General features: G+C 39.6%; 1 protein-coding gene and 3 non-coding genes across 5 annotated transcripts; 1 reads left to right on the top strand and 3 right to left on the bottom strand.

The window, feature by feature from the left end:
• Positions 1 to 915: 915 nt before the first annotated feature.
• LOC125983036 (junction plakoglobin) lies at positions 916 to 24,262 on the bottom strand. Of its 2 annotated transcripts, none has more exons than XM_049743879.2 (17): positions 23,993 to 24,262; positions 13,642 to 13,696; positions 12,088 to 12,300; positions 10,603 to 10,856; positions 10,147 to 10,385; positions 8,106 to 8,307; positions 7,897 to 8,041; positions 7,713 to 7,816; positions 7,502 to 7,621; positions 6,774 to 6,992; positions 6,398 to 6,550; positions 6,175 to 6,294; positions 5,015 to 5,165; positions 3,987 to 4,108; positions 3,753 to 3,792; positions 3,251 to 3,390; positions 916 to 2,228 (listed from the first exon to the last, which is right to left on the bottom strand). In XM_049743879.2, the coding sequence occupies exons 2-16, from the start codon at positions 13,655 to 13,657 to the stop codon at positions 3,254 to 3,256; spliced, it is 2,235 nt and encodes a 744-aa protein (XP_049599836.1). In that variant the 5' UTR covers positions 13,658 to 13,696; positions 23,993 to 24,262; the 3' UTR covers positions 916 to 2,228; positions 3,251 to 3,253. The 2 variants fall into 2 exon arrangements, with proteins under 2 accessions (XP_049599836.1, XP_049599837.1); XM_049743880.2 differs by lacking the exon at positions 23,993 to 24,262 and adding an exon at positions 13,769 to 13,937.
• Positions 8,903 to 8,974, top strand: trnaq-uug (transfer RNA glutamine (anticodon UUG)). The gene has a single exon. It is a non-coding gene; the product is annotated as a tRNA-Gln (tRNA).
• On the bottom strand, positions 9,309 to 9,380 carry trnaq-uug (transfer RNA glutamine (anticodon UUG)). The gene has a single exon. It is a non-coding gene; the product is annotated as a tRNA-Gln (tRNA).
• On the bottom strand, positions 9,913 to 9,984 carry trnaq-cug (transfer RNA glutamine (anticodon CUG)). The gene has a single exon. It is a non-coding gene; the product is annotated as a tRNA-Gln (tRNA).
• Positions 24,263 to 25,238: the final 976 nt, after the last annotated feature.

Below are 25,238 nucleotides of genomic sequence, written 5' to 3'. Positions count from 1 at the left end.
GATTAGTGAAGAACGCAAACTAACAGACTCGACATGACTTAAGAAAACCCAACAACGAGACTGACCAAAAAGACCTGAAACAAAAAGACAGGGTTATCAATGAGCAAAAACACATCATGACATGAACACACAATGACCCGACAGGAGCGAGGGGCAGACAGGACTTATATACACGACAGGTAACAAGCGTCAGGTGGGAATAATCCAACTCATCATGGGCACACAGGAAGGGACCGAAACCAAGACAACCGACACTTAGTGGAACAGCTGGGGTTAAGGCGTGACATGGCAGGTCACATGGCAGAAAGACAAACTGTGCATTTTTAAACTTGACGGCTCTTTACTCTGATTGTTATAGATTATGTTATAGATATATAATTGAATTTTTCCTCTTGATGAAAGGTTTTTTTTGTATTCATTTTATTTCCAGTTGGGTTGCAGACCTGTCTGTGCAGGGTTTTTTCTAATTCATTGGTTTTGTGCACCCTCTTGTGGTCATATGGCTACATCACAAGAGTGATGCATTTCATCGGTCTGACAGCCAAACTGTATCCAAATTAATAGCATGAGATAATCAGACATTGACACAATCAAATAAATAAAAACTAATAGCTTTATATATTTTGCAAATTCATATGTGCTGTACTCAGGCTGCAAAGCAATGGCTGGAAATATAATTTACATACTGGCAAATTATTGTGGTTATTTTAATATGGAGGCTGTGCTATAATAACATATCTCACTGATTTCAGATTTTTGCACAGCTTTGGCTATGAAATATGTAGTTATGAATGCACATTGAAATGTTTTCATTCACGTTGAAGGATTTCTACTCAACCAGCAGGGGGCAGGATTGCTCAACTTACCATATTATGTGACGATACTGACTCCACAAGAAATAAATGTACATCAAAGTCAAATAAGAGATTTATTCAATTCAGATTAAGGTACAGTACACTACAACTCTGTTGAAGGCTCAGCAAATTATGTGATTTGTGCTTTTTTTGTTTTTTTTAAACATTAAAGTGTCTCTTCTGGTGGTATTTTGCAAACAGAAACAGCCAAGTCATAACCACAGTTGACCTTGATAAGAAGCATAATGTTGTCCTTTGGCCGACCAGTTCTAGCCTGGATCTTTATTATACTTTAAATTGAATCTTTCCTTATGTTAAGAACAATCTTACTATTGTTATTTCAATGTAAACTCGCCAAGAAAATGTGAACAAGTTGATTAAATTAATGTGGTACAGATTTTTAAGAATTTAAAATCAGTTTTTTTTTAAAAATCCATTTTAGAACCAAAAGTCCTTGTGTTCTTTTTTTTTTTTTAACTAATTGGCCAACATAGTGCCTCGTCCATTTTAACTTCCCCTGTCTCTGTTTCCTTCTCAGTATGCAAAGGTGAACAATTTTGCCATTTTAGTCACATTATAATACCATGCAACAACCACATAGGGACACTCTGGTACATGTGAACAGTTCAGATACACAGAGACATCGAAATGACAGCAGGGATACACGGGAAGCATTCGGTAAAAAATTAGCCTAACATTAATCCCAAGTTAAAAAAAAAAAAAAAATGTTTTTCCTGTTCAATGACATCCAGAGATAAGCAATTTTAAAATAGCAAACACGCCCAAAAAAGTACATTATCATACTGTCTCCGAATGTTTGAATGCTACTGTATGTCTTTTAAAGGAAGCAAGGAAGGATTTTGTTCGGACTGTCAGTAAGATTTATCAAATAGCAACATCGATGGTCCAGAAAAAAACAAAGCCGCCTATTGTGAATTGTTTCCCATTAAATGCTGAGAACGAGGATGACTCCACATTTTCAGGCTGCTTATTTCTTTTTCAGATAAGAGCTTTTGTATTGTGGCCAATTGCACCTTGTGCTTGTCCCACATGCCCGAACGGTTCATGTAACGTGCCATGTGATTGCTTTTAATAGTTACCTGTGTAACAGCACACTTTTCACCCCACTTGAAGACATCATAACAAAATAACCACTGTGTTATTTACACCTGCAATTAACACTTTCAATAAACCCATCTCCAAAAGTTCTTGATTGCCAACTGGGATATTTTCCACTTTAGAAAAGTTTGAAAAGGCTTGATTTCTCATTGTCATTCAGACTTTCGGAAGCTTTCTTCTTTTTTTTTTTCTCCTCCAGAATTTCTTTCTGTGATTTGTTAATCATCCGTATCGGTTAGACTCTGTTTTGAGATCCTGCAAGAAATAAAATGAACATTGTTGTAGAAATTTTATAAATATCACCACAGGTACAGTACATTGCTAGTTATAGAAAACGTAAAATGGGGAGATTTGTCGGGAAAAGAATTCAAAAGAAAAATACAGCATAGACTTGTCTTCTCTATTGTGGTAGTTTGATGCTAAAAAAAAAAAAACACCCAAGTATTCACCAGGGCTTGTAAGCAAAATTGCATAAAGACTCCAATTTCCCCAGGCACTGGCTTTATGCCAGCAGAAAAATAGAGCTGAACATCAGTTGCACCGAGACCAAGGAGTTCTCCTGGTAGACTTTCTCCTGAATGTAAACATGTTTATTTTTCTGCCGGTGAATTCCAAAAGCTCCCCGTTAAATTTAAAAGGACGTTTCTCTCCCCCTCTTTTCTGAGCCACTTGCCTCCAGAATAACATCCTTCATGAAATAATGATGTAAACTGATGTTTGATACACAAAGGATTTTTTTGTTCCATTGCAAACTCTTAAAAATCCTCCATTTGTATCGATTCGTTTTCTAAAATCCGGCTGTGAGGTTGCATTTTTCTTTGTTAGAACATGATTGCATTTCCACATCTCAGTAGAAAGAAAACAAACTGTGTAAACATGTCATCAAACTAATTAAATGAAAATTAATTGATCCTGCAATGCAATTTGTATCCATTTGTGACAGTTTTGGTCCTTCATGATCACCCTGTGATTTCTTTGTGGCTTTTATACACAATTACAAACCCATTTTAAGAGCCGCATGAATTATTTCCAGATTTCCACTTCAGGGCTCGCTTTAATTATATTTAATGAAAACAAAATAGAGGCGCTGTATAAATTAGAATGTACTGGATGTTCTAACACATGTTCCTCCAAAAGCCCAGAGTGCTGTTTTCATTGCACAGCTCAGTGAGTTATTAGCCATATCTGTATTTTTCAGTTGTATGACTAACCAGTCATTTTCCCCATTGGCAGTGGCGATAAAACAGAGCCGTAATTAGGTCAAGGCTGTCATTTACCTGTTAGAGCGGTTCAGGGTAGGCCTGTCTTGCATCATATCTCATGTCGGGGATGTAAGACTCGTGGAGGTCAGGGTCTAACGGCAAAGTGTCCAGAGGCAGGTCAGTATAGCCGTAGGGAGGGTAGGGGCCATCTAACTCTAAAAAGGGGAACAGAGAGAGACGGGCGTATGTTTTCCAGCAGATATGACTCGAAATGAATTATGATGTTTTTAACCCGTTCAAAATGTTTGTCAAAAAGTCGCAAAGAGTCTAAAAATAACTTTTTGACAGCCCACAAGTAGGGCACATTGCTGCAAAAAGCAAAGGGCTGTTGCTAGACACATAACATGGCTCTCTCTCAAATCCAGCTTGTCTTGCACAAAGAGGTGGAACTCCCCATGAATCTCGGCACAACTTGACGGAAGGCACGGAGGATTGTCTTTCTGCATTGTTCTAGCAATGAGGCCTGTCAAATTTTCAGCAGAAGCATGAAAAAAAAAGGGTTGAAATTGTCACTCACCATCAGCCAAGTATGTGGGCTCCAAGGGAACCGTGTGGGCCTTGAGGGGAAACAAAATGATTTGATTTACACATTTGAGTTGATCCAAATATTGCTGATTGTCCCGAGAAATGATTTCTAGATGAATATTTTCGATGATGACATCGACTTGGGAAATTTCCAAATGGCACGTCATGAACTTTACTTTTCAAATAATGTCAAGTTTTCATCACCCTAAAATATTGTGATTCTCACCATTTCCCAGGCAGCAGGGTCGTGTTTGAAGAGCGAGTGTGTGAGCTCCACTGACACTCTTTTCCTGTAGTCTGAGCTTTTATCCTCTGAAATTCGAAAGAGCACTGCTGCAGCGTAGGTGGCTGTGGAGAGATATCAAAACTTATATTAACCCAAATGGAAACTCGAGATAACCTTGCAGAAGAAAGCTTCTCTAAGAACTTTAATATTGCAAGAATAATCAAAGTTTTGTCACTTCATATAATAATAACAAAAATAATAAAAATGAGGCATTTAAACTCGTGAAATAATTGGAATTATTTGACATTTTAGATTTTCTTTCGTCTGATCTTTATTTATCATTATTACTATATTGTGATATTATCAATAATGTTGCCAAATGACTGCAATGCATTTGTATGGAATACTGCACTGCTACCAAATTCAGTCCAGGTTTTATTTCAAACTAATTGGTTCACGAAATGCAATAACAAGCTACTGTCAGGAAAAAAAAGAAAAAATTGTGGGTGTTGGTATTTTTATACCATATCTAGACCCAGTAATTGCCTCATTCTGTAATTCCCACATGCTGGTCGCTGCTTTACAAGGTGCCAACCAGCTTATCAAAAGTAATTAACCGAACCATGTTTTGTTTACAAAAACATCGTTTGGGGAGCTGCAGATTAAATCAGTGCATTTTCAATCTACACTTGTCACTAAAAACTGCACGGCCATTATATCGAGGTGGCTAATTGGTTGCCATACTAACATACCTGAATCATGTCAAATATTTGTACATTGACATCACAGTCTCTTTCAAACTAAGCTTGAAAACCTCATTTGAAACCCTAATACTGCTTTGAAACGTTTATTTTAAACCTGTGTCATGAAAATGAAGTTAGGCTTATTTTTTAAAAGCCGAAAATAGCGCCCTATATTATTTGCTGTCATTGGTTCATCCCATGAAGTGTGACTTGTTGGAAAGTTGGCCTGCATCCAGTTGTGAATTTGAGTTTCATGTGTAGAAAAAAAAAAAAAAAAGGACATACCAATTCCCTCGTTGTTGGAGTGCAGTAATTCCATGAGTGGTGCTGACGCGCCCTCCGCATCGATGAGTTCCGCTGACTGTTTATCCAGCGCCAATTCACACAAAACTCCCGCAGCTACTCGTTTCACATTCTCCACATACGAGTACAGCAGCTGAATATACCACACACATATTTGGCACTTTGGAACGATTATTCGAATGACTTCTTTTTTGGACTAACAAGAGGAACACAGCTTTTTTGCATATTATGTTTCCTTTAATATTTCTTTCTGCTTAGCTCTCAACTGCTCTACTCTCAGTCAACTAACTTGAGCTGTCTTAAGTCTTGAGAATCATCTCAACCTCCTGCTGTTTTTTTTTTTTGTTTTGCAAAAATCTAATTATGGAATCTGTCATGGAATTTACAGGAGACATTAACATGCTGAATGAGCTTCTGTGGCTCTACAACACTACTTCCATCCATCCATCCATCCATCCATCCATCCATCCATCCATCCATCCATCCATCCATGTCGGAGCCTTCCCTCCATTTCTCCGGTCACACGTCCCCTCACTAAGAGGCTTCCAGTGAGTAGCGCTAATTTCACACCCGCTTCCCGTAGGCGTTGTTTCTGCCCCCATAACCGTGTGTGGCTATTAGCACTGGTGTTAGTTTATTAATGGCATAGAGGTGAGCAATTTGGCCGCCAATTATCTCATTAAATTACACGCAAATTGCACCAGCGCATTAAGACACGTTCTGCTCTCTGTTTGCTCCATTTTAACCAGTTAGCAAATGTGCAGTGACAATAATTTCATTTCAATTCTTTTTTCCCATTTCCATTCATAAATATAATTTGGTTTTGAAACCAGTACAGGGCTTAGCTTGAACTTTTTGACATCTACTTGAGTAAATCCAATCTTACTCCATTGCCTTGCTGATATTTATTCACCACCATGTCTGTTCCATTTTCAAACGTCACATCCATTGCAATCTAAAGAAAGTCCACTGCTTGTAATCATATTAAACTTAATCCTGATGATATTCGAGGAATCAAGAAGAAAGCTTTATCCCCCCATGCAAGCAGCAGATGTGGCCGTTTATGAAATAAATAATGGACTTCCTTCCTTCCTATCTGTATTTTATGAATTTCAGTGTGTTCTTAGTCCTGAATTGTGTACCTGCACAAATAGCGGTATGGTCTGCATACTGGCAATCTCTCCTCTGTTAATCGGATCTCTGGCCAGAATGTGAAGTGCTCCCGTGCAACCCTCCACAATCTCCTCCATACGAACACCATCCTATTCAAATAGTCGGAAAAGGAGAATGCAGTATATCAAAGAACTTGGTAATCCATCAAAATATTGCTTGCTATATAGCTTGTGGGGGGGGGGATTTCCATACCTGGTATGTCTGCTGAGAAGAGGAGGCATGCCTCTGTGTGTCCTGGTGAGCTTTTAAAAGCAGGTTTACCAATCGTGGAATAGTCCCCGCATCCCTCAAAGGTGCTTGATTGACAGGGCACAGCGCAAGGTTCCGGATGAGGCCAACAGTAGCCTGGGTGAATTAGCCGAGTCACATCAGACGGAGTTAACATCATAAGTAGCCACAGAGAAATATAACAACATAAAAAAATAAAATGTCTTTCCAAAGTACTACACAAGATATTTCTTAGTGCAAATGTCACCTTGCAGACGATCACTTCACTTTTATAAATGACAGGTACCTTATCTCCATTTCCTACTGTAGGTCTGGAATAATGCAATGTTCTTTTTCTTACCTTTATAACAGGCCAGTAGTGTGGCTGTCCCAGCAGCTTAACCACAGCGGGGACACCGTAGTGCAGCCGCACGGCATTCTGGGCCAGCTCAGCATCATGGTGGCGCGACGTGAGGTGACGCAAGGCGCAAACCGCGGGCTCGGCAACATCTTCCTTTTCACCAGCACGCAGCACAGCATGGATCAGTGCCTCCACCCCGCCAAACTGAGTGACTAGAGTCTGAAATGAAGCAAGTTGAATGTATTATTCTTTTTTTAATGAAGCGGTATTATTCTGACCCTGGTATAACTTAAAGCCTAATTAAAAAATGTATTTCAAACTGGTAGAAAAAAATGAACACATCAAAATGACAGATCACAAGTGTCAAACTCGAGGCCCAGGGGCCAGATGCGGCCCCCCACATCATTTAATGTGGCCCGCAAAGACAAATTATGCATCAAATTCGTGTCATTATTAGAATTGCAAATTGTCTTCACTTTAAATATCTTTTTTTAAAAATATTTGCCCAGTTTTTACTCATCTGATTTGAAAAACGAGTTTGTTTTGTAGCTTTTACTGTATATAATATGAGGAGCTCATACATTTATTTGGGTTGACAGTCATAATGGCTCTCCGAAATGCAGCCCGCCCCAAAAAATTAGTTTGACACCCCTAAACTGATTTATTTAATAACATTCACACAAAAACATGTTTACATCATCCATCATTTTCTTCATTTCCATGGCTACCTTGTTGCGGGAGTTGTTGCATGTAAGGTTGGACAAGATCCCCGTTGCGCAGGTCAGCATGTTGACATCATCACAACCCAGCTGGGTGACTAATATCTGCAGCAGACCATCTAAACCTTCCTAGAGAGACAGAACGAGAGCAAAAGAGAGAGAGAGCGTGCACAATATCGTTTCTGGAGCGTTGAAAGCATCGAGGTTAAGCCATACATACTTGCTTGGTTGCGGCATCCGAAAGGTTGCGAAGCGTCCATAGACAGTTCTGAATCAGACGCTGACTCGACCCTGTGAGATGCTGACCCAAAGCTTGCATACCTCCTGCAGGCAGAAGTAAATCGAGATTGACACCACGCTGTCTTCATCACCTGTTGTTCTTCCACTTAGTTTTTTATTTGTACCAGCTTCTACTATGGCGGGCTTGTTGCTGGGACACACAGAGAGTACTTTGAGTACCCGACTGGTCGTCCATAACAGCTTCTCGTAGTTGTAGTTCCTCATGATGAACACCAGACCCTCTGGGCCGCCATTGGCGAGTATGATTAGCTGTGAAAAGCCGTAAGTAAGTAGGTAAGTCGTTACTTCAAGTTCCACACCTAACCGTATTCACCTTGCTCTCTTGGTTGCCGTAAGATAGGAGCTGTAGACAATCTGTGGTAATGGCAAGGAACTTGGGGTTGCTCTTTTTCAGTAAGGGCACCATCCGTTGAAGACCATCAGCAAGACGCACTGCCATCTTGGCTCCCTCTTGGTGCAACAGAAGGTTGTGAAGGGTGGTTATGGCGTAAAATAAAACTGTCTCCACAGGTGAACTGTAAAAAAAAATGACAGGATGGCAATATAAATGTTAATAAAGATTTTATTTCAGATTATATGACTGTCTTTGAAATAATGTCTCCATCTGCTATCAGTGAGTTTTGCAATAGCTTTTAAAGCATCATTATGATGTGGGAGAGATTAGGTGTCAAGTAGTTTGAGATCAGGAAATCACACGAGCTACTATTTTACAAATTTTCCCAGATAAGTGACAAAAGAATTGAGCACCCAACGAGACGTGAACTCTGATCAATGGATTCAAGTCCAGAGTGCTGACTCGTGTTTGCTCCTGAGTGAACGATTCGTTCAAAAGAATGAATCTTTTCAGTGAAGGAGAGTCAACGAGGGCGAGGGCTAGGCCTGTCACATCAGAGTGAGGGACTGCAGGCCATATTCAAGTCCGGAGGGATATCAGCACTTGTCCGGATGCTGAGGTACAATCATTTGATCTGGATCACTAAAGATTAATGTCGACTCTAGCATGCATACCACTGATCTTTTTTTTCCCCAAAAATTCATGGATATTTTTCTCCTGGAGAAATAGTAGCTTGTGAGCTGCCCCATGAAACCATATGCCTCACCCAACCAAAAGGTTCCGTGGTGTAATGGTTAGCACTCTGGACTTTGAATCCAGTGATCTGAGTTCAAGTCTCAGCGGAACCTCAACCATTTTGTCATCTGGGGAAAAATTTGCAAAATGATCGCTTGTGAGCTGCCCCATGAATCCAAATGCCTCCTTAAGCCTAAGGGTTCCATGGTGTAATGGTTGTCAACATGGATCCAGTGATCTGAGCACTTGAAAAGCACTTTTCATAAAATAATCTCAAAGTGCTAAATGGTCCCAACGAGACTTGAACTCAGATCACTGGATTCAGAGTCCACTGTGACAACCATTACACCATGGAACCCTTGGGTTTAAGGAGGCGTACGTATGGTTTCATGGGGCAGCTCACAAGCGATCATTTTGCAAATTTTTCCCCAGATGACAAAATGGTTGAGGTTCCGCTGAGACTTGAACTCAGATCACTGGATTCAAAGTCCAGAGTGCTAACCATTACACCACGGAACCTTTTGGTTGAACGAGGCATACGGTTTCATGGGGCAGCTGACAAGCTACTATTTTGCAAATCCAGGAGACAATTATCCATGAATTTTTGGGGAAAAAAAAGATCAGTGGTATGTATGCTAGACTCAAACATGAATGTTTAGTGATCCAGATCAAATGATTGTACCTCAGCATCCGGACAAGTGCTGGTTTCCCTCCGGACTTGAATATGGCCTGCAGTCCATCACTCTCATGTGACAGGACTAACCCTGGCTCTAACCCTAACACTAGCCCTAACACTAGCCCTAGCCAAAGCCCTAACCCTAGTCCTAGTCCTAGTCCTAGTCCTACCCCCAGCCCCAAACCTAACCCTAGCTCTAACCCTAGTCCTAGTCCTAGTCCTAGCCCCAGGCCATAACCTAACCCTAGCTCTAACCCTAGCCCTAGCCCTAACCCCAACCCTGAGGTAATAATAATAATAATAATAATAATAATAATAATAATAATACATTTTATTTGTAAAGCGCTTTTCATAAATGAATCTCAAAGTGCTAAAAGGTCCCACCGAGACTTGAACTCGGATCACTGGATTCAGAGTCCAGGGTGATAACCATTACACCATGGGACCTCAGGCTTAAGGTGGCATATGGTTTCATGGGGCAGTTCACAAGCTACGATTTCGCGAACCCAGGAGAAAAATATCCATGAATCTTTGGGGAAAAAAAAGATCAGTGGTGTGTATGCTAGACTCAAACATGAATGTTTAGTAATCCAGATCAAATGATTGTACCTCAGCATCCGGACAAGTGCTGGTATCCCTCCGGACTTGAATATGGCCTGCAGTCCCTCACTCTGATGCGACAGGCTGTGTAGGATGCTTGCAGTGCAACGAGCTGTCTCCATGTCAACTGCCGTTGTCATGGCACGAACCACGGCTCCTACCATGGTCGGCGATTGCACCAGCACCCGGCGACTTGCCTCTTTACGAGTCAGCTGGTTAACAATCATGGCTGCCTTGTTTACCACTACCTAGTAAACAGCGCAAGATTGTGTATAAGGAAAAGTAGAGGTTCAGTTTAAAGGCTTAATGAAGACACTAACATAATGACTTTAAATATATACAAAGGTGACTTAACAGAGAACATATTCTAATTCTACAAAAAAACAAGGTGATATAATTGGGTAAATTAATGCATGATATATATATAGTCATAAATATTTGCAAAGACAATGCAACATGAAGTACCGGATCATCATCTGCAAGGAGCTTAGTGAGTTCCGGAACTGCTCTTGTGGCCAGCTCGGCGTCATCCTGGTAATTTATCAGGTGAACTATAGCTGTCTTTAGTAACTGCGAAGGCTCGGCTAGTCTTTGCACATTACTCTGTTGGCTGGGATCTGCTTGGACAGGTATGGCTGCCTCTCCTTCCACCAGTGTCTCTGGAAACATGGCTGCCCTGACACGCTGAGCCCGGGTTAATGAGTACTGAGCATCTAAATCTGTGGAGGGAAATTGAAACAGAGACAGAACTTGCTAAATGACCAAATGGATTTTACATGCAGTATTTTTCCAAAAAAATAAATCAAGAACTTGACAGTAGGGTGCAATTTGACTCAATGGAAGAGTGAGATTACCTAACCTAACGTCGATTAAAAAAAAAAAAAATCCATCTAACAGTGGACACGTCCCAGGGGCAACAGCTCAAGCAGAGAAGCACAGACTTCTCTCTCCAATTACATGTATGTTATGGTGTCGAGCAGATCAATACGGAAATATCAATACTTACAGCCTTTGCCAGTACTGGAATGGAGAGCAAACACCATGAACAATAATGACCAAAGAAACTATTTACCAATTACTGAGGCAATGGGGCTTAATTTAAATGAACAGATGTTTTGGAACTTGTTGTTCTAACGTCTGCGGCGCTTTTAAAATAACCAAGAAAAAGATTCAAGGTTAGCTTGTGAATGTCTCATGAGCTGTGATTGGTTGTTACGTGAAGGAAAAAGTGCTTGATTATAAAAAAATATTAATCACAATTAATATTAATTTTAAGGGCTTGGTGTGTGTGTGTGTGAACTACAACATATGGAACTCAGGGGAGTCACTTTAGTTCATGACGAATCGAAATTTCAGCGTGAAGCCGGACTAACAGACCTGAAAATGAACAGCGCGCCTATAAGATATGACGATCAATTGCTTTCAGTGCAAGCTTGTTCAGGTGTGAAACTACAATCATTCCAAAGTAGTAATACAAAGGGCATTTCAGACAACACACTAAACAAGAAGACAACAATTGAATTTTTCTATTTGCATTTTGGCTCAACTTGGGCCATCAAATTTGCTAAGTTTCATACAAATATTGATAGCTTTAAGCAAGTCTGGGGCAGGTATGTATTTAATGAATGAGAGAATTTGTTTATTATTTTATCAAATGCCAAAGGGATCACAAATTTATAATAATAATCCTAATAATAATAATAAAATAATAATATTAATAATAGGTGTCACGATGATGCACTGGTTAGCACGGCCGCCTCACAGTTCAGAGAGTGCCGGTTCGATAAAAAGCTCCAATAAGTAAAAGGTGTGATTGGAAACTTGGCCATCATTGCCGATCAAATCTGGCATGTGATTGATTTCCACTCAACTCCCCCCAATCGCACTTAACAGCACAAGCAGGATGAAAAATGGACGGATTAATGGACACTAAATTGAAAAAGGTCTCACCTTCTTGTTCACCAGCTGCTCCTGTTTCAGTGCTGGTTATTGCCGGTGCAGTAGTAGTACTAGTTATACTAGTTGTGTACTTCTTACTGCCACTGCACCCGGTACTGCTGTCATCATCCCGCACTGTGGTGGCTGCTGATTGGATGCCAGAATCTGAAGCATAGTAGGTCTGCTGCCACTCAGCCACTTTCACCACACTGTCTGCCTCATTCACTGAAAAAAAAAATATATTTATTGTTCACCTCTTTCAATATCTTTTGCCGTTATCACTCTGAAATCTCTCTTATTGGATGATGTCAATCAACCTCAAGGTAGAAAATCATTCACAAACACTTCATGTGTTTAATCTTCTCCTGCTGGCCTTTAGGTCAGGACACAGCTGACAGTCTAATAAATCATATTTTATATGAACAAGAGAATTTTGTGCTGCTCTTTTGTGGGTCTAGTTGGATTTAGTTAATCATTCAATTAATTTTGCAACTTTTCAGGCTCCTTTTTAGATGCTCTTTGCATCTCAGCTTCTGTATTATTTTTTTTGACTGGTTAATAGGAACTGGCCATAAAGCAGGGTAGTGGATTTTCTGGCATCCGGATTGTGTGTCCTACCCGCTATAATTGCCTCTCTGCAAGGGTTGCCTCAGTGCTCATGGCACCAGTGCGCTGCTTGATATCTGTGCGTGGCAGACGGACCTTGCAGGTGAGGCCAAGATCGAGTTGGAGCCATCTGATGTTGAAAGCCTCAAGGCAACGTATGTGACCGTAGTTAGCTGCCCAGGCTTCTGTTCCATTAATAAGGTTTCTTAATAAAAAGACATTTTTTATATTTCCCTCCCTCTCATGAAGCCCAATTTGAGAAATGTAGCATAGCACATATGCAAAAATATCAAATATGGGTTTCTCACTTAACTACACTTTATTTCGTATTCTACAGCCTTCCAAAGTCATGTTTTAGTTACTTAAATTATATAATCATTTTGCTATTCTGTGCTCCAGATTGCAAGCATAATGTGTGAGTGTACAAGTAAAAATTTGATGTTGTCATATTACTGCAAGTGGCTCAATCTGGCAGGAAGCTATTTAGCGAGCAGCTTTAATTCTACTGAGGCCGCTTGTATCAGACAGCCATGATTAGACACTCTGGTGGAATCAGCCTGTGCTGAACAGATTGAGCGAGGCAGAAACACCGTCAAGGCCAGATCAAACTTTTGTAATTTAAAAAAGAAAAAAAAAAAACATATAAACATGACAGAAAACAGCCGGCTGATTCGACACGTTTGATCGTATGAAAAAGCAATCGGGCAACAGATGTAATTATGAATTGATTAGAATATCCAAATGAATTACACACGTGAAGAAATAATGGTGCATATTTGCATAAAAAAAAAAAATCCTGGTTGTATAAAATAGCTCAAGATGATTTCCACAAAATTAAAAATTTCGGCTAATTTAGCCTAAAACCAATAAAGCCTTGTGTTACATAATCAAAGCTAGGATTGCAATTGATCAAATGATTTAAGGAAAGTTCATGTCTGAAAAACCATGAAGGACACTTACTTTGCATGGACATCATCTCCGTCCACTTGCACTTCTACTTTCACTGACCTCTGACCTGCAGGAAAACACATCAATTCAATCTTAACAAATAGACAAACAGACTATTTCCGTGAACTTTTTTTTTTACCAGGACTCGACTCAACACACTTTCGCACTTGAAAGTCCCTATGGATAAGCTATTTCAAGTCGCTCAACAACTTGGTCACACAGTTCCTCAACGCCTTCTCATCAACACAGCAAACTCCTTCATTGTACTGTGTGGCCTCTTGAGAAGATTGTCTGGAGTGGTGCAAATTACTTTGCAAGCCCCAACCTAATTAAACATGAACAGATGGAGGCGGGGCTTAAATGTCATGGAAATTATGCTCACAATTTTCCCTCACTGGTGTTAAAGCACCAGTCCCATTGGTTGACGATCAGAAGATGAATCCAAAACATTTTAGGGTTCAAGTAGGTCATGTTAGAAATGATAAAGCTATCCACAGAAGATGACTCACTGCTCCAGTGTCACTATTTACCTGTGATTAATAAGTTAATAACATCAGTTGAGGGAACTAGTAGGGAAGATGATGACTCACAAAAATCACAGCAGCATTTATTTGGACTTCATAGGGGGGGGAAAAAATCTCAACACAAAAAACATTTCCAACATACCCAAATAATAAATAACAAAGTCCTAAGGTAACATCTAAGCTGCTCATTTCTGTTACTGAGTGAAAAACAATTTACAATTCTCGCCCACTCTAATAGTGCACAACACAGCGGAGAACTAACAAACCGATACAACAGCCGAGCAAAATCGCTCAATCACACGTCGGCCTTTCTAAGTTTAGACGAGTCAACACGATGATGTGCAATAAAACCTCTTGGGGCTTCTTGGAATCCAAAGTGGCAGACTTTTCATGTTTTACTGGCTGCACAACAGGCTTTTGATTATAGCGTTCACGCTTGAGCAAACTCTCAAAGTCATTTCACTTGTTTTCAAACTTGCAGTCTAAATAACGATAGCCGCGAACGTAAGTGCAATCTGTTTCTGTCAGCTCGGTGATTGACTGGTGATCTTTCCTAAGTATACCCTGCTTCGAAATTAGTTGGGAGTCCTCCACAGTACTGACAAGATAGAACATTGCTGTCTAAGCAGGATTTTTTTTTACTTTTAAGATAGTCAAAGGTCATTTTTGGGGAGGAACTGTGGACTGAAAAACAACTGGGGATCAAACTGGACACTGATGATGTGTATTGATTTAAAATCAATAGACTGGATAAATGTGCTCCTGCCAAGATTGTGTGACTCATGTGACATGTTGAGTGTGGAGGAAATGTTTCAAATCAATGCACATCTTCAGTTTCTGACACAAGTGAAACAAATGAACATAATGGCAGCGTTTGACAGCCTATTCAGTTCGTAACAAGAGCGATAATGGAAAGAATAGTGACTGTTATCATTCTTTGTCATCCTAGACAACTTCGATTTTGACAACAGTTTTCAAAATCGAGTTGGATTCGTCCCCATTGGCCGTTTAAAGCAGTTCTTTAATAGCAGCATAAGAAAAATTACGTAGATGGAAAGCATAGGCCCAAAACAAAAAACATTCTATTTTACATTGCACTCATAAGTCTTCACCCCCTCTGTTTAATCTCTTTTTCGCTGCCTGTGAGCAAAATTACTTTTATAATTGCAACATTCCTGACACTAGCAGATGTTGTTTGCATTCCAATTTGTAATACATACAAACACATCTGGCTCAGTATATTTATGTATTTGTTCAAATTACTAATAGCAGAGCACATGTTTATATCGCCAAATGAAATGTTTCCGTCAAATTGAGTATTTTCTTTGATTTTGCAAAGTAGCCAACAATTCAGGGTGTTTGTGAGTACACACCAAAATCAAATTGGGCAAAATAAATGAAAAGAATTAAAGTAGAACAAAATGAAAGAGATTATCTACATGATTGGGCATGAAGATTGAAGTCAAACAGACAGTAAGCTGTAAAGGGAAATGTTTTTACCGCGTATATTTTCCGTCTCGCCCTTTTGATTTCCTTTTAGGATTCTCTTCATCCCTCTTTTCATGATAGCTTTCCTCCACCTGCAAATCTTGATCCCCTCCGGGTATTATCTCTCCCATGCCTTTTCCCTTTCCCAAAATGTGAGGATGACTGTTTTCTTATCAAAACATGTTCCTCTGACCGAAGCGGACGAAAACGGCTAGAAAATGTTTGGAATGATAAACTGGGGAATGTAATGAGGCCAAATATTCATGTTGGCAAAAATGTAAAGGCCATAGCCACTCCTACTTTAACAAACTGAGAACTACTGCCCAAAAAAAACCATAACTGACTTAGTTCTACAAGCTCAAATATGATTTTCTTTACTTTTTAAATATTGCATGAACCCCCTGTGACTTGCTCAGAAGATTTCAAGTTTGAACATTCATAAATACAGGAGTGTTATACAGGGTAAGGTTGAAATCAAGTTTCTATATTTAACTTTATTCCTGAGGCCTTTGACATTCATTTTAAAAAAAGGTCTACGAGGAATAAATAACTGCCAAGACATCAAATAGAGTACAGACGGCAAAGAGAGGACATGCACAGGTAGGGGGTAGAATAAAATTTGGCTTTTTTTTTTTTCGCCTGATTCGATGATGCTTATTCTGGGAGACTAAATCCCTCTGGATGTCTGGATTAAATCAAAAATATGTTGGAGTTCTTCCAAAACCATAATGTGCTATTAAAACCAACCAGCTCCTGAAATATGCTCTCTATGAATCAAATTAAATACAGTAAGATAATCAATTTCAGAGGTAAAGCAGAGAGAATAATAATAATAGCCTTGTTGGGTTGAAAGAAAAAAATAAAAAAAACACGCCGAAGGGTTTTTCCAAATGCAAATTAAGCCTTTATCACTCAGAGCTCCAAATGGTGTGGACTGAGCTGGGAGGTGGTTTGATGGATATTATGAAGCAAAGTGGAGCAGAAGATAACACACATGCCGAAATCACATTACTCAGCAAATTAGCATAAAATTAATCACTGTTGACATTGAGAAAATGTATGCGAAGTCATCAATGTGTGTTGAAAAGTGATTTTTGACACTCAAGTGGTGCGGCCTGGGTCTTTTTTCCCCCACTGGACCATAAATCCATAGAAGCACCCAGAAAAAAATTGCATTTTCACAGAGTGAGACTCCAATATTATTTGGCAGGAATCCCATAAGCTAAAAATAAAACAAAAAAGAGTTTTAGCTGCCTAGCTCTCAAATGTTCATTCATTTTAACTATGTAGTTTTTTTTTTTTATATCATTATATAATTAACTTTTTGAAGTAATGGACCCAGTCGTCCATTTGTTTTAGTCTTTCTGTTGTCGGGTTTTGGTTTGCTTAGCTGAACACAATGGCATAAATCTCTTCTCCATTTTCTTCTCAGCCCCTTCCTCCCCCTCTTCCTCTGCTCGCTTCTCTTCATCTGTGTTAATCCGCCGTGCTTTTCTTTCAATTCTTTCCCCTTCCACCACCTTCATTTGTCTCCACCCTATTCTTCCGCATTGAGAGAGACGAGTTATGTTGGATTATTTTTAGATTTCTAATTCTTCCAGTTTACAGAGTGTATAATGTAAAAATGTGAATGCAATGTTTCGTAAAATAGATTTCCCATCAGATTTTTCTCCAATCTTTTTTTTTTTTTAAATACAGATTACAAAGCAACCTGAAGAGAACACAGATATTTTTTTTTTTTTAAAGTCCTTTAGAAAGCAATAAAAAGTGATAACGATTGCCAAGGTGAAATTGTCAAGGTGGTTAAGCGAAGGCAAAAGCCGAAATGTTCTTTGAGTAAGAAAGTTATTTAGTTTTTGCTTTGATAGAAGTTAAAGTTAAATATGATGGCAATTTCAACAACACAACAGTGGCCTTGCAGAAAGGCAAGTAAACACCTGATTGATATGCAGGACGGCGGTTTCACTAATCACACCGAGCAAGCAAAAAAACAACTCCTATTGTTGACCACATGCCTGAAGCACAACCACTGAGACATAAAAAGAGGGACTCCACATGCTTTTCCTACTAATCATTTCAAGCCGAGAGGAGCATGAATAACAAAGTTGCGTCTAGAGGTGTCCGAATTAATCCACTGACAAATAACTGATCATCAAATTAATCGGCAATTAATCGAGTAATCGTTAAGTAATCTGGTTTATTCATTTTATCCTCTCGGAAATGATTCTCTCATTTCTGTAGCCCTTCATAAAACCAGAGTGATTATCTTTAAATATTTGCTTTAATTTTTGGAAAACAATCGATCCGGTAACTGAATTAGTTTAAAAAAAAAATTGGCCTTGCAACACCAAAATAAACAAAAATGAATGAATGACAAAATATTGACCACATTAGAGGTCAAAATAACCCAAATGTAGAAAAGAAGGGAATTTTTGGAGAGGGAGAAAGAGGTGAGCTGGAGGAGGAAAAGAACAAGCTGAGGAGAAATGAGGCAGAAAGAGGAAGATGAAGCATGTGTGATGTTAAGAGGAGGAGACAGGCTTTTCATTCCTCCTACATACCCATCAAAGCTGCACACCCCCCCCCCCCCCCCCTACACACACACACACACACACACACACACACACACAAATACACGGACATTTTTTTCTGAAGCCCATTCTTTGTGATCTGCACTCACATTATACAACATCACTGCCTCTCCATCGCCGTCCCCTATCTATCCTCCAAACATCTAATCATGTCCCTCTCTATCAATCTCCTGCGCTCCTTCACGAGCTTTGTGTGCTACCTCATTGACGCTGTTGAACATTCTGAAAAGTGCAGCCTGAAGCCTGTTTGAACCACTCAATGGTAGCTTTTGCTTGACAATCGAGTTTTGTTTTTTTTTTTTTTACAGAGACCGTCAGTAACTCGATTAATTTGTGCATATTAATGTAGCAGCAGCAGCAGCTCGGTGACTGATTAGCTACTGCTGCATAGTCTGTATAAAAAAATTAAAAAGACAGCTGATAAACAGGCGTACCAAAGTGCTAATAGAATGAATATTTCATTAACTTTTATTCATGTATCCAGTGAGTGATGTCGGTAATAGACAATGAACGTAAAATTGGTTATTAACGAAATTGAGACATATTGCAACTTGTGTGTAACTGAAACCTGATTCGTGTCTTTTTGATATTTGCTCCATCTATTTTTACATTGGCGCCGCTAAAAATACATCTGAAAGTTAAAAACCCTTGGGCAATAACAACAAGGGCAGCATGTCTTTGGTTCAACTCCCATCTGGGCAGACTTAAATGAAAAAAATCCTGCCAGATTCTTACGTCAACTTGGACCTGCCAATATGGAGTAAAAACTTTGTGACTGGAAAATACTGTACATTCCTACATGTATGTTCGAACATACTAACGACAAGCACGTTTGAATCGACTCCCAAATTCATTTGAGTTTTGGTTGAAACCAATTCTAATATGTTCAAAGATTGTTTATACAGGAACACACAATTGTCAACATTAGAGCCGTGCGTTGGCTCAAATCACTGCTGATCAGCAACATTTCCAGGCTTTGTCACAATCTACGCTTGGCTTCACATTCTAACACTGTCACAGTGTGCATATATCCGCACACACACACAGACACACACTCACATAGGCTTTGAAAACAGATTTATAGATTGCACTGCAAACAACAACATTACTTTTACTCTGGTGGGGAGAATATGCAAATGCATGCATACCTTTGTAAACACACCATTCCCCTTGGATACACACAAAGACATGGAGACATGGCTTGACTCCCCCTAATTTACAACGGCCGTATCTTTTCCTCCAGTTTTTTTTTTTTTTTTTCTCCAGTCCTTCTGTTCAATACTGTACCTTACTGTGTCCATGCTACTGTCTGACTGTGAATACGATTATCAGTGGTGGTGGCAAAGGAGTACAGTTGGAAAAAAGGAGGTTGAAGATGTGACAGAGAAGATACAAGGACACACCACCGAGACAGAAATATTAAAAAACAAATGGACCAAAAAAAGGATCCAACTTATAACTTCTAAGCTATGTGGTGAGAAAGGAAGACAATGCGTGCGTCCGTGCGTGTTATGATAGTTCGCTCCGTAGCAAAGTCATTATCATGCAGACTTCTGACCGGTTTATAGCTTGGCTGCCCTTGATGTCTCATTCACTCACACAGTCACTCACTCTCTCGCTGAACATTCACACACACAAACACAACCTCAAAAAAAAAAAAAACTCTTCATGCATGCATGCACAATGTCTCAGAAACAGTCACAGGGAGCATAAGTACATGTCATGAGAGGACGACCGAGTTTGAAATCATCCCGTTTTAATTTAATTCTCCTGGTCACATTGTATATACATGCTTGCTCACACACACACACATTGATGCAAACAAATGTACTTCTGGCACACACCTGCTGGCTGAAACCTGCTGAGTTCACCATGGCAACAACAGAGGTACCTCGCTCTGTTGTTTGGAGCACAATTTTCTCAGTGGAGAAATTACAGAGTAATTTGGAAACCCAGTGGTAAGCCAAAGTTCTAGGTTAGTATGCATGGCCTCTAGTATTGAACATTCTGTACCTCCGGCAATGTACAGTAAGTGAGCACGATAAGAAAAATATTTATTTTAGGTTGGTGGTTTAATGGAAATGTTTTGGGGGGAAAAAATAACATTACATTTTGCATGTAGCAAAGTGTTCCTAGTCAGAGGTCTACTTCTGATTTTTTGAATCGAATGTAGAATGAGAATCAAATGTGACGGCCATATCACTATTACCGTAATTTCTGGACTATAAGCCGCTACTTGGAGTCATTTCAAATTAATTTTACATTTTGCATCCATTCTTGTTTTATTCAGATTCAGCCAAGTTGTGGGTCCTGCCTACAATGTTTCATGATTTCCATTTATCATTCAATGAAATAAAGATTTTGCAAATTTGTTGTGTAAAATGGCAATACATATGAATCAAACGACTTAATTTCTGAAAGGAGATGTTATTAAACACTCCAGAAAAGTTTTTGAAGGAAAACTACCTTGAAAACTTATTCCTCAAAAAACAATAAAGTAGCTCAGATTCAAGGTACACTGACTGATCAAGACAATGGTGTCTCTATTTTTGAAATGACAACAAAAAACACTTCTGGGAACGACAGCAAGGCAATAAGTTAAAATACTGACAAGTCAAACCACGCCACAGAGACTTTGCGTCCTTACAATTGCACGCATCTGACAAGGACAATGAGACTATGAGTGTTTTTATTTTAACCTACTAGAACATTTCCTCAAGTTGGTAACTGCATAAAATGTGACATTTTTCTTCATGGGGTGGGGAAACACACAAACACTAACTTTCTAATATCGACTATCCAGCTATATCATAGAAGAAATGGTTTCTACTTTGTATTAAGAGCACGTTACTTGCACTCTGTCCAGCTGTAAATCGCTGGCAGTACGACAACTGTTTATAAAACAGGGGCAGTGTTTGTGTGCGTGTGCCTGCAATTTACATCCCCCTGATGTCTCTCAGTTTCATCTGACCTCGATACACCACAGGGCTCTGTTCTGGGATGCTTTGGAATCACTCATGCACTTAGACACACAAACGATAGTCTCTTAAAGTGGACAAGACATACACATTGGCTTGCAGTGTGTTGTTGTGTATTCACACTGACACACAAAGGCCAGGCCAATAAGCACTACCAAGGCCAGCCAGGTTATTAAAGAATATTTGTGTGACTATTTTATCCAACCAGAGTGATGATCACCTTCTCTGTTGTGCGCAGAGAAAGGAAATTTTGTTAGCTAGTTTAGTATATTCCCTAAACAGCGAAACCTCAGTTTATAAATCAAATTTGTTGTGAGTCACTGTTTGAAAAACAAAGAATATAAAATTCAAATGAATGGGAATAGAAGGGGTTGATGCCAGGGATCCTGCCAACACGCCAAACAGTGGGTGAGAATGTCAAGCAAGAAAATTCGGGCCAAACCTGATGCCAGAGCAGCAGAGTGGCACCCCCAAGCAAATTGACACTGCCAGAACCAATCACGGCCCAGCTTCACAAAACTGAGAAGCCGTGATTGGTTGTGGCTTGAGACCTGGATAAAAATAGGTGGATTTTGCTTTGACTAGTTGGGCTGCCTATTATTCCAAAATTCTAAATTGTAGTTATTAAAATTAAAGTGTCTGTGTCATTTCCATAGGACATAATACAAGTACTGCATTTCTTACATGCGGTTATGGAGAGGAGTTCCTATCTCCTCTTTTTATTTTTTAAATAGAGCTGCATGAGCAATCAAGCAGAAAATTGACTCATCAGAGAATTCTTTTTAGGTGAAGTTTATGCCAATTTCCAATGTGGCATGAAAACAGAATTCAACAAAGCCTGATATATCCCCCATGCCAATTTTCTCCGGCCATTACTTGGCCGGTAGGCTGAGGCAAGGTCCAACGTTTTAAAGTTATGGCTGGGTTCCGGCTACTTGACATCATGAAAGCACTAACAAGACAAAAGGTCAGCCGAGCTATTATGTTAGCACAGATTTGCATTAACAACAGCCGTTGGACCGATTTGGGTTTGGCTACGTGATTTTTCAGGATTGCCGTGAAGTGTTGCATTCATTTTCCTATCATCCATGAAATACATATTTTGAATTGAGCAGATATGTTGACACCGACACTTGTTTGGTAGAGTTATTGAAGCTGTCATAGTGAATGCTTAATAAAAAATAAAAAAAATCGTAAGTTAACAACTCTAATTGCATACAAGTACTTATCAAATTCCAAATATTTTCCAATTAGCAGAGTGTTAAATAGCTCTGTGGCTGGTATGCACACTCCTTTCACAGCCAAAGACTGTTGCAAAATAAGCAGACATGAGGACATATTGTGAGAGAGAGAGAGAGAGAGAGGAGAGAGGAGAGAGAGAGAGAGAGAAAATTAAATACCACTTGTGACGAATACATTTGCCCTAATGAACGCTTCCTCTCCTGACAGAGATAAATCCCAGATTTAATATCTGTTAAGAATCAGATGCTTCTGCACTGGCATATGAATAATGAGCATGAGAATTCTAAAAGAAGGAAGGAAAATAGCTTACTGTAGTATTATCTGGATCAGTGTACCGAAATATATAGTCAGCTGTGTCGTGGTAACATTTTTTTCTTAAAAAAAAAAACATTTGTGTGTTGCAGCGTAATCATGCAATGGATATTATTCACCAATAGGGGGCAACTCGGAGCTTTGAGACAAGATTTTAGGGTGTGACAGTGATTGGTGAGACTGACAGACTGATCAGTCTTGTTCATTACCATCTGCAGCTGCTACCATCTTGTCTCAAAGTATTGTACCAGTGTCAATGATGGAGAAGCACTGGACCTTGGGAAAAAATAGATGGAGACCCCAGTTTGAGTGGATCGCAAAAAAGAAGAAGCAATCTACTAATTTGGATTTATTTTCACCGTGAATGCAACTACACTGTTCATTTTTAAATATGACTGCCATTATATTATCTCTGTGTTCATCCAAACTGGCCTTGGTTTCACAGAGTAAAAAATAAATAATTGGAAAATACTTTTTTATTGATAGAACTGAAAGCCCTCACCCACATGTCAAAAACATGCATGTTGGTTCACTGAAGACTTTAAATCAGAGGTGTCAAACGCCAGTCCTTGGGGGGCCGCATTGCTACATGTTTCCCAAGTTTCCCTCAATTCAATTAATCAGGGTCATTATCAGGACTGGAGTTTGGCACCCCTGCTCTAAATTGTCCTTAAGCATGAAAGTAAAACGTCACGTGATGGACTGCCTTGGATGGCGACCAGTCTTGGGGGGTCCAGCTCACCCGCTACACCCAAATGAATAAAATTGATGGGATGCTTCATGAAAGGCTCATTGAAGTAAAACAACAGCAAACCTGTGCGTATGTGAGGGAGGGGGGGGGGGGGAGAGACTATATCATCATGCCAGCAAAGCATGCAGAAGATAAACTCCACATTGAAAAAAAATTGGATCCACATCCAACTTAAATACACCCCAAAATCACACAAGCAGTGCCCTAAATGACAGATTTATCATCCAATTTAAATTACTTTGGTGCTTGTCCAAAAAAATTCTCAGACTTGACCGGAACACATGCTTCTCCATGTGCTGTAAATGTATTCCCCAAAAGAGCGGCATTTATCAACGTTCATTATCACACACGAGATATGAAATGACATATCAACCGATCGAGCTGATGCTGCAGGACGACCACAGACTGGATGGTTCATTAACCTTCTTCCATAAATGCGTGCGTAATATTAAAATGCATATGGGTTGGGTTGGTTACCTTGTTTAACTGGGCGGTAGGTCGTTGCAGCTTCGTGCCGCTATAAACTTATGTCCTTTCTTCTTAAATCCTCAGTGTGCGTGGTGCAGGTGCAGATCCGTTCCAGAGGTTTGCAGCCAGCGCTCAGTGTGCCTGCCCTCTCTGCTTGTCTCTTGTGTCAGAGGCGGTGCGGTGCGCACTGTGCAGAGAGCAAGCGAGCGAGCGAGCGAGCGGCCAGCCGGGCGGAGTGAAGGGGAAGACAGCAGCCTCAGTTACGAGCGCGTCATTGGAGAAGATAGCAAAATAAAGAAGAGAGCTCACTATGACTTGTCCTTCCTTTTCTCCAATCTTAACTTTCCAGATAGGATCACACAGCTGTGACTGATTGGAATATGTCAATTCCATGTTTTGAAATGAGTAGTTCGTAATTTATTGATTATTCAGTGTTTTCATGCTGATAGATCAGTTTGGGAGGAATTGCTATGATTATTAATTTGATTTATTTATATCACATTTAGGGGGGAAGGTGGCGCACTGATTTTTAATTGATGCTTGGTAATTTTAGGCAGATTTTTTTTTCTCATAAGTGAGCCTTCTTTACAAATATAGACAATCTCTGCGCTGTATCCTCCCCGCGGTCAGCGCTTGCTGAGAAGAGAAAAGAGGAAAGAAACCATTGGTTGTTATCATTGCACGGTGGCTTGACATCCATGTGCGGAGTCCCAGTGACAATTTGACATTAATTAGATGTTCACGTGGCGTAGCATAGGCAAAACTTCCAACATTTCCGCAAATTGATGAGCAGAAACATGTGGTGACAAAAATTGGTTGCAGTTAAACTCTTGGATGGCGGCCGACTCCATTTAGATTGTTGAGTCAATTAATATGATGATATGCATTAAAGTTTTAGGACGTTAGAATTATTTTATCAATCAGGTGAGTACAAATTTAAATACAAAAAATACAGATCATTATTCCTATTATTATTTACTCACCAAGTATTGTTGTAGATTTAGTATTATGCTTAAATTAAATCAAAATATTTATTAATCACAAGCGTGTGCATTAAGTGTGTGTATATCTAAGTGCTGGGAGAGTGTGTGAGTCCAAGTGGAATAAGAATTAAAGGCCACAGTTATCTGAATATTCGAGAGACAATCTCATCATGATGGGCTGCCACTGCTGCTCTCAGCCTGATTATATTAGCTGTGATGATTATCAGCCCAGCAAGTACTTCAGTGAAGTGTGTGGGTCCATGTGTGGGTAT

The sequence above is a fragment of the Syngnathus scovelli genome, chromosome 16 (assembly GCF_024217435.2).
Source record: "Syngnathus scovelli strain Florida chromosome 16, RoL_Ssco_1.2, whole genome shotgun sequence".
Lineage (NCBI taxonomy): Eukaryota > Metazoa > Chordata > Actinopteri > Syngnathiformes > Syngnathidae > Syngnathus > Syngnathus scovelli.
This window is presented reverse-complemented; position numbering and strand designations above follow the sequence as displayed.

Coding starts and splice junctions, on each gene's coding strand:
- LOC125983036 (XM_049743879.2), bottom strand. Junction 7,817..7,896: donor GCCCGCCATAGTAGAAGCTG/GTACAAATAAAA, acceptor TTCTGCCTGCAG/GAGGTATGCAAGCTTTGGGT. Junction 3,391..3,752: donor GCCCACATACTTGGCTGATG/GTGAGTGACAAT, acceptor TCCCCTTTTTAG/AGTTAGATGGCCCCTACCCT.